Raw genomic sequence first — 18,855 nt, 5'->3', positions numbered from 1 at the left:
GGTCTCTCACCTAACAGTTATTGGGTCCAACCCCATCCTTATCTTGGAGCAACTCTTTACTAATTGAGTGGTTGCATATTCCTGATGCAACTGAACCACTGTGACCAGTCGAGAACAATCAGCACCGGTAGCATGTCTGCACATCTACAACGATGGAAGACCGATGGACTTAATATTTGTGGAGAAGTTTAGATTTAGGACTCATCTAATCAGTCATCATATGATCGATCTAATTGACATGGCCTAAACCAAACCACAAAGCAATCTTATTCAAGACCCAATCTTCCAAATTGACCCGATAAGTGAAGATCGATGGGGGTCCGCCCGTTGTATTTCTTAGACACCAATAAATTAATCAGGTAAGCAAATGGAATCAATTAAATAACCACATCTCAATTACTTACCTTAGACACCAATAGGTCAATTGATCCAAACAGATCAACGAAAGCAAATTAGGCTCAAACCATCGAGCCAAATTAGGTCTTTAGGTTAATCGATTCTATATATTGGACTCAATCAATTTGATCAACAATAATTATATGATTATTTAACTTAATTGATCTGATCCTAATCAATACTTGACTCGATTAGATCGATTACTTAATCAAATTAAACTCATATGACTCAAATCAAAAACCTTAGATGCAATCCTATTACATGACCTAATTTATGATTTTTTCATAACCAAAATTCTCATACATAAACACAAATTTCATATTCTTAAATCAAATTTTAGATCTAAATTTTTTGCATGAAAGTAAGTTTTAAATCATAAAAATAATTTTCAGATTTAACATACAAACATATATCACATATATGCATGTAAAATTCAGATCTAAATAAAATTTAGATCTACTATATGATATCATATATCTCATATACTAATTATGAATTATATCAAAAATAATTTTATGATCTTAAGTATGTAATTACATATCTCATATATGAATTATAAATCAGGTCATAAAAAATTTTAGGTTTATACATGCATTTACATATCATGTGAACATGAACTAGAAACTGTTTTAGATCAAAATTTAGATCTATGCATACTTTTACATATCAATTATATACTCTAAAATTAAATCCAAAATTAAATTTTAGATTCAAAGATTCATCTATACATCTCACGTATAAAAAAAAAAATCAAATTTTAAAATCTTTTTCAAAACATGTATGACAATTTCAACAATATGAAATCCGTTGCTCTGATACCACTGTTGGAATTCGAAGTTTGGGAGATGCATATGTATTTCAAAACTTTATTTTCTAAATATCATAGTAGAAAATAAGATTAAAATATTTTTAATCTGAATCATGCATGCATAAAAATATAAAATCACAAGGATCTAGTTCATGTACTGAAATTGACATATGTTGAAATTCAGATTGTAATCAAATCACATACCTGTTTTGCAATCTTTTTCTTCAAATCTGGATCTACAAGAGAAAAATTTTTTTTATTGCCGTACAAGTATTCGACCTCTACGGGTATCCACTCGAGATCAGCCTAGAACAGCTCTTTTCAAATTAAATTTTTTTCTCTATAAAAATTCAGCCTGCTGAATCTGAATGAAGCTTGGATCACGATCAACACTTGATCTCTTTCTTTGATCTTCTTCTTCTCTTCTTCTCTTACTTTTCTCTCCTTAGATTATTTTGCTACCAGCACCAGGAACCAGCACATAAGAGGGGACGCCAAGGCCCTTTTTGGGCATGAAAGATGGGATGCCCAAAGATGGGCATGTGGGATGCCCAAGGGAGAAAGAGAAGGGAGAGGAAGAGAGGGCGTGGGGGGGTCTAAGAGACATAAAGGGCTGCTGGTTTTGATGATCTAGGGATCTTAGGAGAGGTTCCTTTAAATGGATATGAAGATTGAATCCTATTCAATCTCATAATACAAGTCCTACTTGCATTAGGTTTCCTAATAACTTAAATTATTTAACTTACATTGAGAATCCTATTAGGCGCCAACTCTTGGAGCCCTTGCACCCAATTAAACACACCCTCTTTTGTACTCAAGGGATGCCCCATATGAAATCAAAAGGCTCTCTAATCATAAGACATGCCCAACTTGATCCAATCAAGATGGCACCCCATAATAATTATCAAGAAAATTAATAAGAGACTTGCACCCTTAATTCATATGATCTATAACCTTAGATATCCAACAATTGGAGTCTAATTAATCTAATTCATTTAGATTATTATCAGATAATTAAGTTTGAATTATTTTATCAAATAAAAAATCTAAATAGAAAGAGAAATTGGGTCGAACCATGTGTTAACAAGATTATTTTGAACCCAATCGAATTTCTCTAAATCCAATTGACACTTTATAAGCTCAATTGCTTATTTTAGGCCTAATCCCTTTGTTGTGTGACCCCATAGGTTCAATTCTATCTAGTAGTGAGATATACAATGATCTCTATCAAAGTATTATTGAAACTCTTTTCAATGGATCGGAATAATTTTGCTCTAACTCATCAAGGATTGTCAATCCAGAACAACCCTAGTGAGCTCTCACAATCCATCAGTGACACTTAGCAGTATGTAGTGGCAATCCAGTAGAACTGAAATGAATCTCTAGATATAGTTAATGTATGATTCAGTCCCTCTATCGTGAGTTCTGACTAGATGGCAGGTCATGGATAAATTATCAAATCTCAATATCAGTCATATGATAGATTCGATTAGCTCAAATTCAGTTGTAATTTTTATAAAAAAAAATTTCATCAATCACACTACGGTGGCCACAGATTGTAGGATTTAGCTTTTCAAATCTTATAGAACTACTCTTTTCTATCAAGATCGATAGATCCCATCTTGATGCATACACTACTCCTACAGTAGACTAACTGTCACCAATATTCACTACAAAGGCTCATTGAGATCTATATTTATGTGTCAATTAAACTTCAGCAGTCTCACTACGAGCAGCAGTGCCATCTCAGGTCAAATAACTCGTCACACAACTATAGCATCGAGACGATCACTGACGATCGAGTAAAAATTCAAGTAATCTCTCATATGGTCACGCTCAGTACTAGTTATTCTCTAATACCTACCCGCACTCATCATCCAATATCTTTACACTATAGACTAGAGATCCATCTATCCCGAAGGAAGCGATCTATGTGTCAGTCTATTCGAATTGATCATTATCCTCATGATGATCCTATGATCAGAAATATTTAGGAATTAAATATATATCTCTAATTCTCAATACCTTGAGAATATGTATTGAAAATTAATTTCATAGATAATTCAAGGGTACATTACACTTGAATGAAAAATGAACTTATCCTTTTATTGATCATATCAATGTATTAAGTACAAAATTGTGTCCTAGATTAATTATAATGTGTCAGTCATATTGACTTTTAGGACATGCATCTAATAACAACAATATGTAGCAGCAGAATAAAAACTAAGCTAAGTATTGAAAGTATGTAAATGAAACACAATAAAGCACAACACAAACATACAAATTTATAGTGGTTCGGAGCAACCCGTTCCTACCACTCTCTAAGCTTTTCTTAAGAATTTTGCTATAATTCTTCCTTAATTACAGTGTGTTTGTTTTTTCAGGCTTACAAACAAATTCAGTTAATTTTTTTAGGATCACCAACTACAACCCTACACCGATAGTTTTCTGGGCTCACTATCAATCCAGTTGATTTTAATCTTAGCTTACCAACTACAACCATACATAAGTCCAATTACGGGCTTAAACCAACCTTAATCCCAAGTTTTTTTTTTCAAAAGAATTTATAAAAAAATAAAAATACAAATTCAGCACAAAACAAGACTAAAAAGAAAACTCTTTTTAAGCATGATGAAGAGGCTGAAGGATTGCTCTTTGATGCTTGACTTTTTCTTTCTTTGAAGCTGAGAGAATGTTGAAGATGGTGTTGAAGATAACTCTTGAATGTCCTCTAAAATTAGTACTGGAATCTCTCTCTTTTCTCTATTTTTCTTGGATATTCAATGAAGCTCTCAAACTTGAATGATTTCTTCTTTCAATTCATATTCTTTCTTTTTTCTTTGATTCTCTACTTTCAAATAGGTTTAACAGAGGCTGGAAAAAGTATTCTAGCCATTGGAAGGACTGAAGTAGTCGTTGTGAGACAATGAAGATAAAAATTTATAAAATAAAAAATTAATTGTTACAGATTACTGGATCGATTCAGTTTTCTTTGAGTCGACTCAGTTCCTCACTGAATCGGCTCAGTTTTGAACTGAGTCGGCTCAGTGGCATCAGGCTACTTTTGACATGTCTTTTTCTACTTCATTACTCAGTTCGTTGGCTCAGTATGAAATTGGATTGGCTCAATTAAACTGGATCGGCTCACTTTGAACTGGATCAGCTAATTGAACTATTCTATGAAACTTCAGTCTTTCTATCTTTTGACTGTTCTCTGCCATTAGATCGGCTTAGTTAAAATTGGGTCAGCTCAGTTTGCATGCCAGACATGTCAAAAGTAGTTTTTTAGCCTTCTTCTCCAAATTAATTTTTAGACTAGACTTACCTTTTAAAATTGATTTAATCCTTATTCAAATTCTTTAAATTTGAATAACACATAACTTATATTCAAAACTCTTTATCTTCATTAAAGTCAATCTTTGGATCAGCAAAAATATTATTTTCTTGAGTAGTTTTCTCACCAATCAAATGCAGTAAAAATTATTTTACTTTGCAATCATTTTTTTAGATAAATAATTCTTAAAAACCATCAGATTATCTAATAATCTAATATAACCCAACCAAACATACCCTAAAAGATCAAATTTGGAGTTATTTTAGAAACTTGTTCATTATGAAGATGTGTTATATTATTTTTTAAAAGATAATTTTTTTTTAGAGTTCATATAAAGTTAGAAAACTTTTCTTCATGCATGTAGATGAAATTTTCGAGAAACAATTTCCCCTTCCCACCTTCATGACTTTTCTCATCGAGCTCGGATATTGCCTTATGATTCAAATAAGTATACTCATATGTTCAAGAAAGTATACTTTAGATAGGGTATGTAAATCATTTTCTTAATAAAATCGGCACATATTCATCATGTTTTGATTTTTTTTAAGAGAAAAAAAAACATAGATGACTTGTTTAAGGCAAATGGAGTCGATTTAGTCATCACTTAACCAGAATGAAGGAAATCTTAGAGTGGAGGCAAATCTTGTGCCTAAATATGCCTAAGATAGAGCATTAGATTATCCATTGAGTGGAATAGGATTCATGGATCTGAATCTGAGTGAAATCATCTCTAAACATTTCAAATTTTTTTTGGAACTAATAGTAGACGTTGATGAGTACCTATTGCAAAAAAAGGAAAAAAGGGATATAAAAAAAGCAATACACACAAACATTAATTTTGGAAGCATATTTACGCAAATTGCCACATTTAAGAGGGTGTGTAGGCAATAAAGCCTTAAAAAAAAAAAATCATAGTTAGAGTTATTTTAGAAATTTATTAATTATTTTTTGAAGCCATGTTATATTATTTTGAAAAATTATCTTTTTTAAAGCTCATATAAAAAATTTAAAAAAAAATTCTGCATGCATATAGAGAGATGTTTTGATGAACAATTTTTCCTCCCCACCGGTTCCCTCTTCCAATGTGTCCTGTCTTTGCAAAAACTGCACCATTTGACAGTCCACCTAGCTCATATCTTTAAGTATACTATTTGATATTTTTAATCAAGTATACTCATATATTCAAGTAAGTGTATTATAGATAGGATATATAAATTATTTTTTAATAAAATTCATATAGATTCATCATATTTGGATTTTTTTAAAAAAAACCTTGGATTGTCAAATCTTGACTTGTCCCAGGCAAAAAGAATCAAGCTAGCAATCATTTTGACTAAGATTTGATTTGTACCAAAAATTGGGATTTGATTTTTAAAAAGTAAAAAAATAAAACATAGAAATCTTAGATTTGGGTCAAATCTTGTGCCTAAATATGCCAAAGATAAAATATTTGATCTTTCATCAAGTGGAGTGAAATTCATGAACTAGAATCCGCCAGAAATCAGTCTCCAACATTTCAAAAGTTTTTGAAACTGGTAGTGGGTGATGATGAATATACGTTTGAAAAAAAAAAAAAAAAAAAAAAAATATATATATATATATATATATATATATATATATATATATATAATATATGTAAATATCAATTTTAAAAATATATTCATATAAATCCGCACATTTAAGAGGACATGTAGGCAAGAAATCCTTCAAAAAAAAAAAAAGATGATTTAAGAAACTTATTAATTATTTTATTAACTCATATTATATTATTTTAAAAAATATTTTTAAATTTAAAGTTCATATAAAAAATTAAAATAAAACTTCTTCAAGCATGTAGAGGGATTTTTCAAGGAACAATTTTTCCTTTATGACTTCCTTTTTCAAATATGTCTATATATGTTGATTTTTTTTTTTTTGTCTTTGAAAAAACTGCATTAAAATGCCATTTAGCGCATATCTTCTAGTGCACCATTTGATATTTTCAAATTTACTCATATATTTAAATAAGTGTACTATAAGCAGGGTATGTAAATCATTTTCATAACAGTATCAGCATAGATTTATCATATTTTAATTTTTTAGAAAAAAAAAGTCTTAGATCAAAGTTGGACTTATCTAACGCAAATGGAATTAATTTAGCCATTACTTTAATCAGGATTGGATTTGTACCAAAAAACTGGGATTTTATTTTAAAATTATAAAAAATAAAAAAAAAATTTAATTTAGAGTTAAATTTTGTGCATAAATATGCCAAAGACGGACCATCCGATCACCTATCAAGCGAATGAAATTCTTAGATCAGAATTTGAGTGAAATCAATCTCCACACCATTTCAAAAGTTTTTGAAACTGATAATAGGTGATGGTTAGTGCATGTTTGCATACAAATTTTACATGCAAACTGATCTCCTAACAGTCCGGATATTGCCTCATAGACAAATAAGCAGTGGATCCAATCCCAGCATATTAATTTCTACAACCACATCCACATTCTAACCCCACCCATCTCGCCCAATGTTCTGTCCCATCCTCTCGCCTGCCTTCTCCTGTGGTCCAATTAATGCTCGAAAAATCCGCCTGCAACTCCACCATCATCTCCTAAATCGTGAGGCCTCCAAGATAAAATCACTGCAGCATACTTGTTTTTTGTATCACATTCAATTCGAATTTATAACAGCATCACAATCTTCATTAGAATAATACACAAAAAGATCAGCGCGCTAAGCACAAAACTTGCCTCCTTAACTTCCCAAACTTGCCTCAGTAACCCTGCTTCCCAAAACTTGCCTCCTTAACTTCTTCTCTTCTCCATTATTACATCACCTGGTTTTCCTACGGAAACTTCGAACATTATTTGAGTCTTTTTCATTATTGTATCCATGGCCATCCAATTCAATATGGATGGCTTAGATTTGATCACTAGTAATCGGTTATGTACATAGTTGGTGCAGCAAATATATCAACTTTCAAATTCATTTTCATATTGAATAGGATGGCAAATCCATTAATTACCTCTAACATTTTGTTCTTTTCTCGAAGGTCATTCTTCCTTGATGGATCTCTTGAGGTGTAAGCAGTGGACAATAGGTGGCGATTGCATCGTCATCGGAGAGGAAGGTTGAGTAGGAAGAGGCGGCGACACCAGAGAGGGAGTAGAGGAGGCAAAGAAGAGGATCCTGCTTATGTATTGGGAGGCTGAGGACTAGGAATGCAATCAAACTGAGTCAAGTAGTTGGAAGTTTGAGTTCGACTCGATTTAAAATATTCGAACTCGAAACTCAATTTGAGATCGATCGAATCTTACTATCCAAGCTCGAGCTTGGCTTGATGAGAAATAGATAAAATATGAGATCGACTCATATATCAATCAAGCCATACTCAAATTCGAAATCAAGCTTTAGCCTACTATTAATATATATATATATATATATATATATATATATATATATATATATATAATATAAATAAAATAATATTATTAAAAATATATATAAACTCGAGTAGGCTCGCGAGCTTTTGAATCGAGTATTTTGTTACTCGAGCTTGATTTGAAAAATTATTCGAGCTCGGTAATAACTGAGTTGAATCGAGCTCGGAAGCTCGTAAGCAACCCGACTTATTTGCACTCCTAACGAGGATCTTCAAAAATTATAGTAATAAAAAATATTTCATCACTAGGTATGCATTATGGCAAAAATTTTAGTGATCAAAATATAAAATTTATAAAAAAAACTACTATATCAGTGACAAAATGCAAATGGCCATTAAAGACAGACATTATGATTTTATTTATGGTGAAAAATTGAAAAATAATATTGAAGAGCCCAAAAATGATGACCGATAAGAAATTAATGATAAAAAATGAGTTTTAATGAGGTTTTAATATTGTTGCTATTTTTTAATGATGGATTTCTGTTGGTCACAAGTTGATATAATTAATAATGAAATGGAAGTGATCACTAAAAATAAATATTTATGATGAGTTTTTCTGGTGACAAAAGATTGAAATATTATTGGTAAATAAACCAACAAAAAATTTAGGATTGAACCTGACACCACTTAAATTTTTGCCTACTTATTCATTATAATAATATTAGCTTTAAGTATGAAGCGATGGTTTATTATACTTATTTAGAACTTTCGTATTATAAAATATATTTATTTTGATGTTATAAAAAAATTAATCATCTTTTTCTATAAAATATAAAAAATAAATATTTTTATTATTTATAATATTTAAAAAAAATATTTAAAATATTTAAAATATCATTAATTTCAACATATTTCTATAATCACATATATTTTTTCTAAAGTCATTTAAAAATAGATAATTCATGATTCTTTTTATTCATATTGTAATAAATAAGTAATAATATTTAATATAGAATACTTTTTAATAATTTATATTATATATAATAATTTTATTTTATATTTTTAATATAAATCAAGTTGGATCAGTGGTCCAAATCCTTGGTTAAATTGGTCCCATACAGGTTTTAAATAATTACATGTTAGACCATCAACTGGTTATGGTACTTTGCTTGCAATATTTTTAGTGATTTCACATTGAAAATTATTTTTTCTAATTATAAACTATCTTAACTTATATAATTTATTTATTAAATAGATCGAATTAAATTAAGTTGAAAATAAATATTTAATCCATCAAAAAATTTCAAGTAAAAACATAATATATACTCACCTTTGTTAAATTGAATCTTGATGGGGCGCATGAATTTTAGTAGTTTAATTTATTTGAAAACTTTATCAAGCATCTGGTGAAAATCATATGGTGGTAGATACATTTCATCATCTTTCTAATCTCTACTCTAACTTTCACAATGATTGACTTGATTTTAATAGCATACCAATATAAACTTAGAATCTATACTTATTTTAGTGGTTAGCATATGTATTGCCCAAATAGTATTATAATTGATAGTTTTATTAATAATATCATTATTTCATTATTAATATATAAGATTTTAATGATAACATAATACATTAGTATTATAGGTAGAATTTTAATGACCACTCGATAAGCTCATCATAAAATTATTATTAAAGATATAGAGTTTGAATAACCACTTTATCAATCCATCATTAAAAGATTTATATATATTAACTATTTTAAAATATCTTCACTCAAGATATATATTTTAGTAATAAATTATCAAATTATCATTATTGATTTGATCAATATCGATTTTGACACTAAAGTTATAATAACATAATATATTGCTATTACAAACATAGATTTTTAATGAGCAATTTATCATTAAAGGTATATATTTGTGGTGATTATTTTAAAATATCATCATTAAAGATATAAATTTTAATAATAAATTATAAAATTATTATTAAAATTAATTTTGATGTTAAAATTATTTTTTTTATTTTAAAAATTTTATTTGATGATGAATTTTTTATGATAAAATAAAAAAATGTATACACCTATGGAGGATGATAAGGCAACAAGACTAAGGTGGAAGAAAGTAATAAAATAATTATTTTTTTAAAAATAACAAAAAAAGCAGAGTCTAAATTATAGAATATTTTTAATAAAAAAAATAAAAAATGATGATATTTAACTGATTGCTGATCTGCTGAGAATAAAATCTTCTAAACAGTCTTCTTTTTTCTTTTTTTTGGAATGTAAAGATGTTTCCCAGTTCTTTTATAAAAGACCATATAAAAGAGTACCATTTCGCCCCGCTACCTCACCTCACCTCTTCCAGGTCTTTACCTCTTCCATTCCCGCCAAAAAAAAAAATCCCGTCCCAAACCCTAACCCTAAACCTAATGGCACGGACTCGGAGAGGAGGAGAATCTTCGAGCGGTGGGAGGACCAGCGGCGGGGGCTTCGGCGCTGGGGCCAAAGTCGAGGTACGCAGCGACGACGAGGGATTCCGCGGAGCATGGTATGAGGCCACGGTCGTCCGATCCCTCCCCCGCCGCCACTACTCCGTCGAGTATGTCTCTCTTGTTTCCGATGCGGATCCATCCGAGCCCCTCCACGAGATCGTCTGCCGGTCCCACGTCCGCCCGCCGCCTCCGCCGGCGCTCTCCCCCACTCGTTATCAGGTATTGCAGCGCGTCGAGGTTTTTCACAATGATGGGTGGTGGGCAGGGGTGGTGTCCAAGCTTCACGGAGAGGATTCTGGGAGGTTTACAGTGTCCTTCCCCAACACAAGAGAGGTGATGGACTTCCGGCCGTCGGAGATCCGGCCGCTGCTGGAATGGGTACGTGGACGATGGATCGTCGCTCGAGACCAGGTAAACGTCTTGACGTTTATAAAATGTTGCCATCTTTGGAACGTTTTGAAACTGCAGTCAACGAAATGGGACTTGGAAAGGTATGAAGTTACCATCTTTGGTAAGTTCTGATTCTATAGTTAGTGATACGGAACTGGGAAACGTATAAAGTTCCCACCTTTGGTATGTTATGATCCGTATTCGGGAAACGTCTAAAATTCCCATCCTTGCTGTTTTATGATACTTAATCCATGGACAGAAGGAAAAGGGCCATTAAGGTACTGCAGCGATGCTGCTTAGTTATTTTGCTTGATGCATTAATCCATATCTTTCCCATTAACTTTTGATTGCATGGGAAATGCGTTTGAATGCTATATGTTTTCTGTGGTTTTGTTGTAGCATTTGAATCTATTGGTAAAAATTGATCAAAACATCTAGAAATTGTTATTGCTGTTCATATGATTCCAAGATGGTTTTATAAAAAAATAAAGTACTAAAATAAGAAAATGGTTGAGAAGACGTTGTCTGAATCAAGACGTGTGAAATGCTGCCCCAAGAATGTGATTTGCCCCTTATGTACGGGTCTTCGGCGATCTCATCTTTAAGGTACAACGATCTGGCTTACTCCGATCATCGTCTAACGAGTACGATCGTTGGAGAGGCTGACCCAGAAAAATGAGTACAAAAAAAAAGGAGAAAGATGGTCTCTCTCCCAAAAAGAAATAGAGAGAGATAGAACATAAGAAAAGATAGGATTTTTATTATTTTTAAAACAGTTGGATCAAATAGACTATGTTCGGATTACTAAAGAGGCGGGTTTCGAAGATGTTTCAAAAATATCATATTTTTTTTTTCAAAAACTAACGTTTTCTTCCGAAGAATCGTATTTTTTTGGAAAGAGTCGTTAAAGTTAAAAATAGAGTTTTAACATTTTTAAATAACTAAAAATTAGAGATAAGAAATATTTAAATCTTATTTTATTTTAAATAAAACTCTACAATTCCCTACAAAAGATTTAAATTTTGAAAATCATAAAGATTAATATTTAGGCATCTTATACTATGCAATAGGTGAGGTATTCTCTAGACTTGAACTTTACTTAGTGTTGATAGGATCCATCTGAAGGAATCATAGTGGATTAGATCTTGAATTAGATCCTTTAACTCATACTTCAACTTATCATACACATAGTACGGATCAAATGGGTCTTTATGCGATCAGCATCAGTTAAAGCCTTGCACTTGGTACCTTATTTTTTTATGAGAATTTTGTTAGGATTAGCCCAAATCCATAGTCACGGCTTATACAACAATTCTCACATAGATAAGTCCTCCAAAAATATTTGTGATCTAACACCCTGTAGATTTTCTTTCTTAGATTCATTAAGAGCTTAGCTTATCTTTTATAAATTACTTTGTGACTGATAAGAACACTCATCATAGGGATGGGAGGAGATATACTCCGATAATGTGCGCTGGCAGGATCACTCAATTAGCTTCGTTTTTATCACATTGAACCTCATTCATGGGATCTCCAATCATAGAGGTTGGGTATCCACTGTTGGTGACCACATAGTGGGCTTAAGCTCTATCCCCTCGATGATTCTAGGACTCTATTTTTGAACAAATTCTTGGTTAATTGATCTGTCAAGTTTTTCTCAGACGACAAATTTCAAGGAAATGATATTTTTTTTTTGAGTTGTCTTACAAATCTATTATGATAAATTTGGATATGCTGGTTCATCTTTTTATTAGTACTTTTTTGATTAGTCAGTTCAATTATGGTCTTATTATCATAATGGATTGATATAGTCAGAACTGGCTTAGGTATTAAAAATAGGTATGAGATAAGACTTTTAATCCACTTTATCTCAGTATAGGTGGTATCTAGAGTAATCAACTCGTACTCCATGGTGCTCCGAGATATAATGGTTTGCCTGAAAGATTTTCAAGCTACAACAGCACCATCGAGGAAAAAAAGATATCTAAAGATTGATTTAAGATCGAGAGAACCAATCAAAGATTGGACTTTATAGCTTTTAGAGAATTGAAAATCTTTTAGTTTAGTATTTCTAAGAAGATCTTGAAACTCTTGGATTTGGATAGTGATAAATTTGAAAACCACCATGGTATATTTACGGAACTTGGATTCAGCGAACCGATTAAGACTGGCATCGTTCATTCCATATTCCACTTCAAGAGCATTTCAAAGCTCCTTAATCGATTTGATGGAAAGGTACACATCATATAAAGAATTAGATAGAGCACTAAGGATCCTATGGCAGTAATGAAAATCAATTTCTTCAAGGATTTTTTGAATGAGGACCAGAAGATCCAGAATCTTGAGGACTAGGAGAGGTTGATCCTGAGGAAGGTCTAGGATATGATAATTCTAGGATAGAAATCAATCCCAAAGTGGTGAGCCAATATTTTATTTGGCTTTGCCACCTTCTAAAGAATGATCCACTAAATTTCTCAGATACAATTGCACTATGATCATCAAAAGAAGCCATTTATGATGTTTTGGTTATTTAGTTGGTTCTACAAAAACAAGTTTCAAGGGGTTTAGTCTTATATATTTGAGTAATTAATTAATGGCTTACAATGATACAATTCTAGATTTCAAAATAAATGCAATAAAGAACAATAATAAGAGAAAAATTAAATAATTACACTAAGAATATGACAAATAGAATAATTATATGATTCTGCACGTTTTTAAATATAGCAGCAATATGAATTTTGAAAGAGTAACTAATAATTTGCATAGTGTTCAGAGCAATAGAAATTTTTGTGCTGTTTTTGAATATGCAAAAAATTTCTGCACAGATTTTAAAGAGACAAAAAATTCTGCACAGATTTTAAAATTGTAGAAAAATTTCTATACAGAATTTAAAGCCTGTAGAAATTAATTTAAACAGAAATTAAGGTTGTAAAAAACTTTTCACGGAATTTAAAATAGTAGCAAAATTTCTGCACTATTTTTTTAAAATCAATAGAAAATTTTTGGATAGAATTTTCAATCTGCAAAAAATTTCGGCACCATTTTAAAAGTTGCAGAAAAATTCTGCAAAGAATTTAGAACCGCAGAAAATTTCTGTATCATTTTTAAAAATTATAGAAAAATAATCTGAACTATTTTTAGAGCAAATAAGTTTGTTAATAAATATGAAATCTTAAAAAGAACAATCTCTAAATGATAAATACTAAAACTTTTGATACTATGCAATCAATTTAAAATTAATTCTAAGCAACGAATAATAATTTCTAGTTTTATCAATATCGCATTCTTAGACTGTTGGTAAAAATCGATTAAAACATCTAGAAATTGCTATTACTATTCATATGATTTTAAGATGGTATTATAAGGAAAAACAAAGTACTAAAATAAGAAAAAGATTAAGATAACGTTGCCTGAATTGAGGCATGTGAAACATTGCCTTAAGAATGCGATTTGCCTCCTATGTGCGGTCTTTGGCGATCTCATCCCTAAGGTACAATGATTCAGCTCAGTCTGATCCTCCTCCAATGAGCACGATCATCGGCAATCTTATCCTCAAGGTACAATAACCTGGCCCAGTCCAATCTTCCTCTAACGAGCACGATTGTTGGGGAAGCTGATCCAAAAGATTTTTTTTAGATGCCCAGAACAAGGAGTGGAAAAAGAAAGAAAGATGGTCTCTATCTCAGAAAGAAATAGAGAGGGACAGAACATGAAGAGAGATTGAGTTTTTATTATTTTTAAAATAGTTGGATCCAAAGCCTATTTATAGACTCTGTCTAGATTACCGAGGAGGCGTCATCGTTTCGAAGAGATACAATGTTTCAGAAATATCATATTTTTCGGAAACTACTGTTCTTTTCCAAAGGGTCGTATTTCTTTGGAGAGAGCAGTTAAAGTTAAAAACAGAGTTTTGACATTTTTAAATAACTAACAATTGGAGATAAGAAAAATTTAAATCTTTTTTTTTTATTGCAAATAAAACTCCAACAGAATCCACTTCTAACTGCATTATGTGCACTCAATTGGGAAGGCAAATCAAATTTTCTTCACAATGGAAAACGCTTGATTTTTTGTGAAACCCATTTCACGTTAAGGCTGGAAGTTTGCTTACATATTTTCACCTCATAGGAAGTTGCTGAGCCACTGTTCAGTGTGGGAGAGCAGGTTGAGGTCAGCCAGGAAAGAGAGAACTATGGAGCTGCTTGGTTTGCTGCTATGATTGGAAGTGTTATCAGCAAGTCCATATTTTTGGTGGATTACAAGACCCTGAGAGCTGTCACTGACAGAGAGTCGTTGACGGAGATTGTTGATGCTCAATACATTAGGCCTGCACCTCCACCTGCATCAGAAGATGAGAATTTTGGCTTACATGATGTTGTTGAGGTGCTTTACCATGGTGGTTGGTCACTTGGAGTTGTTTCTCAGATTCTTAATGGGTCAAAGTACATTGTCAAGTTGAAGCACCATGAGGAGGAGATGGAGTTTAATCATTCGGAAATGAGATCCTGCCAGGTATTGGAGGATGGGCAGTGGATCAGCTATTCCTCCCAGGTATTGTATTGCTTCAAGTTAGCGCTTTCTTACTGTTTCATATGTCAACCTCTCAATGCCTTGTAGTATTTCTATTCCCTATCACCTACAACTCAATGCTGCATTCTACAAAATATTTATTATCTCAGAGTCTTGCCAGCAATTCAATGTGACACATGGTATTCTTTAGCAGCCTAGGTATTGGATGATATATAGGTCTATGCTGCTGTCGGGCACTTGCTAATATGGCTTGTCACCACACAATACAATTGAATACAATACAAATACAATGCAATACACTGCATCAATGTGGGCATGAGATCAAACATGTATTGTCGTTTGTTTGGATAAAATCATCCTCTTTTTATATCACGTGGTTGTCCCATGATATCGGCCAAGATGCTATGATCAACTTAGGCTATTTGAACATGTGTTCTTTTCATGGATATTGTCTACCATACACAATGCCAAGATGATAGTTGATGTTGTTCTTACTGTATTGGCCACTATTTAGATATCCTGATTGTTGTATAAAAGCTGAGATATCTGGGCATCTTGGTCTTTTTAAAAACTCTGAAACCCTCCATCTTGACCACCCTAAATTGATTTCTTGTTTTTGTTCTGTTTTTAGTTTTCTGGATTTTCAAGTACAATTTGCTTTTCTTTGGGTTCAAAAGAATCGGTATTGCTAATGTGAACTTCTGGTTATCCTATGATCCATACCAAGTATATTAGCAAATGAAAGCCTGTCAGTTTCCTGGGTCATGGCTCTGACACAGAGAGAAGCTAGAGTCTTTAAGAGATATTCTTTCCGCTTTTATGTAACTGGAAACAATGTACAGGTATACGCCAAAGTTGGAAGAAAATTACATGTTAGTAATGGAGTGGTTGACGATTTTACTTTAAATTTGTGGTTGTTCAAGCATGGCAACGAACATCTAAATTCATGGTCATGTATAATAGGATTTCATATTCCTGTGGTTCATTCTCTGATGCAGTGATTTTTGCATCTTTGTGATCGTTCTGCTTGGTAATGTATATGGAATTTTTTCTGTGCCTCCTAATTATTTATTGGCCTCTTCTTTTCAAATTTCAGGACAAGAATAGAAAATCACCAATGCTCGGTGGAGCCAGGTCCGCTGGATGTAGAAGGAAATCACATGCTGGCAAAAGATCTAGCCTTCCTATTACAGTATCAACATCCAGTGATGATGATGATGATGTCAGATGCATTCCTCTTTCTGCTGTTCTGCGTTTGAAGTGTAAGAAGATTGACGGATTGGACACTGGAGTTCAGATGAGCTTTTCTCATCCTTGCAGAAAATTAAAGCAAGGAAAGTTATTTGATTATAAGTTACACTCACAGGGTCGTTTTTCTTCAAAAAGTCCATTGGGGTTGGAGGCAGAATCCCAAGTTGCTAAGCCTTTGCTAGAAGATAGCCTCTCTTCATTGGATGTGCTGCAGCGTCTTGAAAGCACCTCCCCTGAGAAGATTGCGACAAAATTACTACGAAATCCCTCATCAATGGAGCTTAATTGTAGGCAAAACATGACTGAGATGAATGGTGTAACTAAATCATTAACCGGGAGGAATGAGCCTTCTGATTTTACATACAAGGGATCAGAACATCAGTCAAAAGCATCTGGCTTCAACCATTCTCCAGTTAATGATGAGGCCGACAAGTTCCTCCCGATTACAGAATGGGAAAGCTGTAAAGTTTCCTGTGGTCCTAGAGAGGGTTCTATGAAGCGAATAAAGAAGCTTGCTATTCGGTGCCCACATCGACAGAAAAAGTCCTCTGAAGTTGTTGTGAGACCTCACTTTTGTAGCTGGTTTGATAATAATTGTGTTTTGGACTTCATGATTCAATTTTCCCATTACTCTTTTTCCTCCTTGTTCCCAGAGCATGAAACAATTTTCACAAGAGGAGATAAAGACAAGAAGGAGAGGCAGGCCTGCAAAGAGAAGTATCATTCACATGCATGTCTCCATAGTTTGCATGTTCTGCCATTTTTAAGTTTAATGCATTATGCTCCCTGTGGCTTAAAACTGCTCATTCAACTTGCAGGCATAGAATCAGAACAAGCAGAAGATTTGCCTGACGAAGTTGCTGAAGAAGAGCATGTAAGGCAAGAAGTTGAGCAATCAAATCAAGGTCAGTCTGGTGATGCATCTGTTGAAACTCGAGCACATGGTCATCATGATGAAGCAACGGGGCACAAAGACTCCCCACTACTTGTGAATATGCGGGGTATGTCTGAATAATAATATTGAAATTTTCATGTTTGTAGTATTTGTCTGATGCATTGCATTTTCTCTTTCAGATTCTCCAACTAGTAATGCTGTCAGCATCTGTCAAACTGATCAACATATTGATGTATTGCAAGACAGACAGACCATGCCTCAGATAGAATTATTAGCTCAAGTTGATACACCGATCAAGGTTTCCACAACACAACAATTGTCATTCATGTTAGCAAGCTCATTTCGCATGAGGCTTGATGAAATCTTAACTTTTGATTCTCAGCGTAACAAAGCAGCAACTAGAGCAGAAGAGGGATCTCTTGTATCTGTTTCCAAGAAAGATAACGCTGCTTCATATAAAGGGCTTAATCCTAGTGAGTCACCATCAAAGAGAACTTCTGATGAGAACAAGGAGGCTTTGATTGATCCATCATCCAGTCATTCATCTTTGAAAGAGGTAATATTACCATTTTTGAAGAGTTCTTCCATGTGGGAATCAATTGAAGCGATGGATATATTCCATATAATCCCACAACAACCACATTTCCGCCCATTGGAGCAGTACTCTATGGAATTTCGAGAAGGAATGGCCATAGGTCTCATGGTATCATTTGCAAACATGGCAGCTAACATTCACAAATTAAACATTGCTGATAACCGATCCATTTTTGAAGAAAGGTTGAAGGCTCTTGGCCCCTTAGAAGCGAATGGATTTGATGTTGGACGTCTACGTGCCTGCCTAGAGGAGTTGCTAGAGACACAAAGTAATCAAAGGCAATCCGAGAATAAAAAAGCAGACTTGCAAAGAAAGATCGTAGAGAGAAAAGGTGAGAATGACAGGCTTGATGCATTAGCAGTTCAATTAGATAGAACTATCATGGATGTGGAACAAAATCTAACCCATTTCCGGGAGAGCAGAGAGTTGGTCATAATGCAAAGGAAGATTAATGATACTAAGATATCGAAATTACAAAAGGATGTGCAGGAAGCTGAGGAAGCGTGTCATTCTGCAGAACATCATTTCAATACTACAGTAGTTGCTCCATGGTGAAGGTAACACAAAGACATCAACCAAGGGATCCCTACTTCTGTGTAAATATGATTTTCAGATTGGAAGCTCTTCTTCTCGTTGTCTGCACAAGTTCCATTTAAATGGTTTTTGTTGATTAAGTGAACTACCATTATCTTTCTTAGATATATCTGAAAGGTGCCCTATGATATAACAGAAATCTGAAGGCATTTCAGATTGGATACTTTGTTCTTCAACCTATATTATTTGGTA

The 18,855-nt window shown here is 33.0% G+C and overlaps 1 protein-coding gene across 2 annotated transcripts; it reads left to right on the top strand.

The window, feature by feature from the left end:
- Positions 1-10,241: 10,241 nt before the first annotated feature.
- On the top strand, positions 10,242-18,855 carry LOC105042847 (DUF724 domain-containing protein 7). 2 transcript variants are annotated; one of them, XM_010920187.4, is made up of 7 exons: positions 10,242-10,816; positions 14,927-15,349; positions 16,425-17,138; positions 17,233-17,296; positions 17,398-17,580; positions 17,654-17,772; positions 17,857-18,855. In XM_010920187.4, exons 1-7 carry the CDS (start codon positions 10,343-10,345, stop codon positions 18,622-18,624), a joined length of 2,745 nt encoding a protein of 914 aa, XP_010918489.2. In that variant the 5' UTR covers positions 10,242-10,342; the 3' UTR covers positions 18,625-18,855. The 2 variants fall into 2 exon arrangements, with proteins under 2 accessions (XP_010918489.2, XP_010918488.2); XM_010920186.4 differs by having other exon boundaries at positions 17,654-18,855.

Source organism: Elaeis guineensis, chromosome 4 (assembly GCF_000442705.2).
Source record: "Elaeis guineensis isolate ETL-2024a chromosome 4, EG11, whole genome shotgun sequence".
Classification (NCBI taxonomy): domain Eukaryota; kingdom Viridiplantae; phylum Streptophyta; class Magnoliopsida; order Arecales; family Arecaceae; genus Elaeis; species Elaeis guineensis.
Note: the sequence above shows the minus strand (reverse complement) of the source record. Positions and strands in the feature narration are given on the sequence as shown.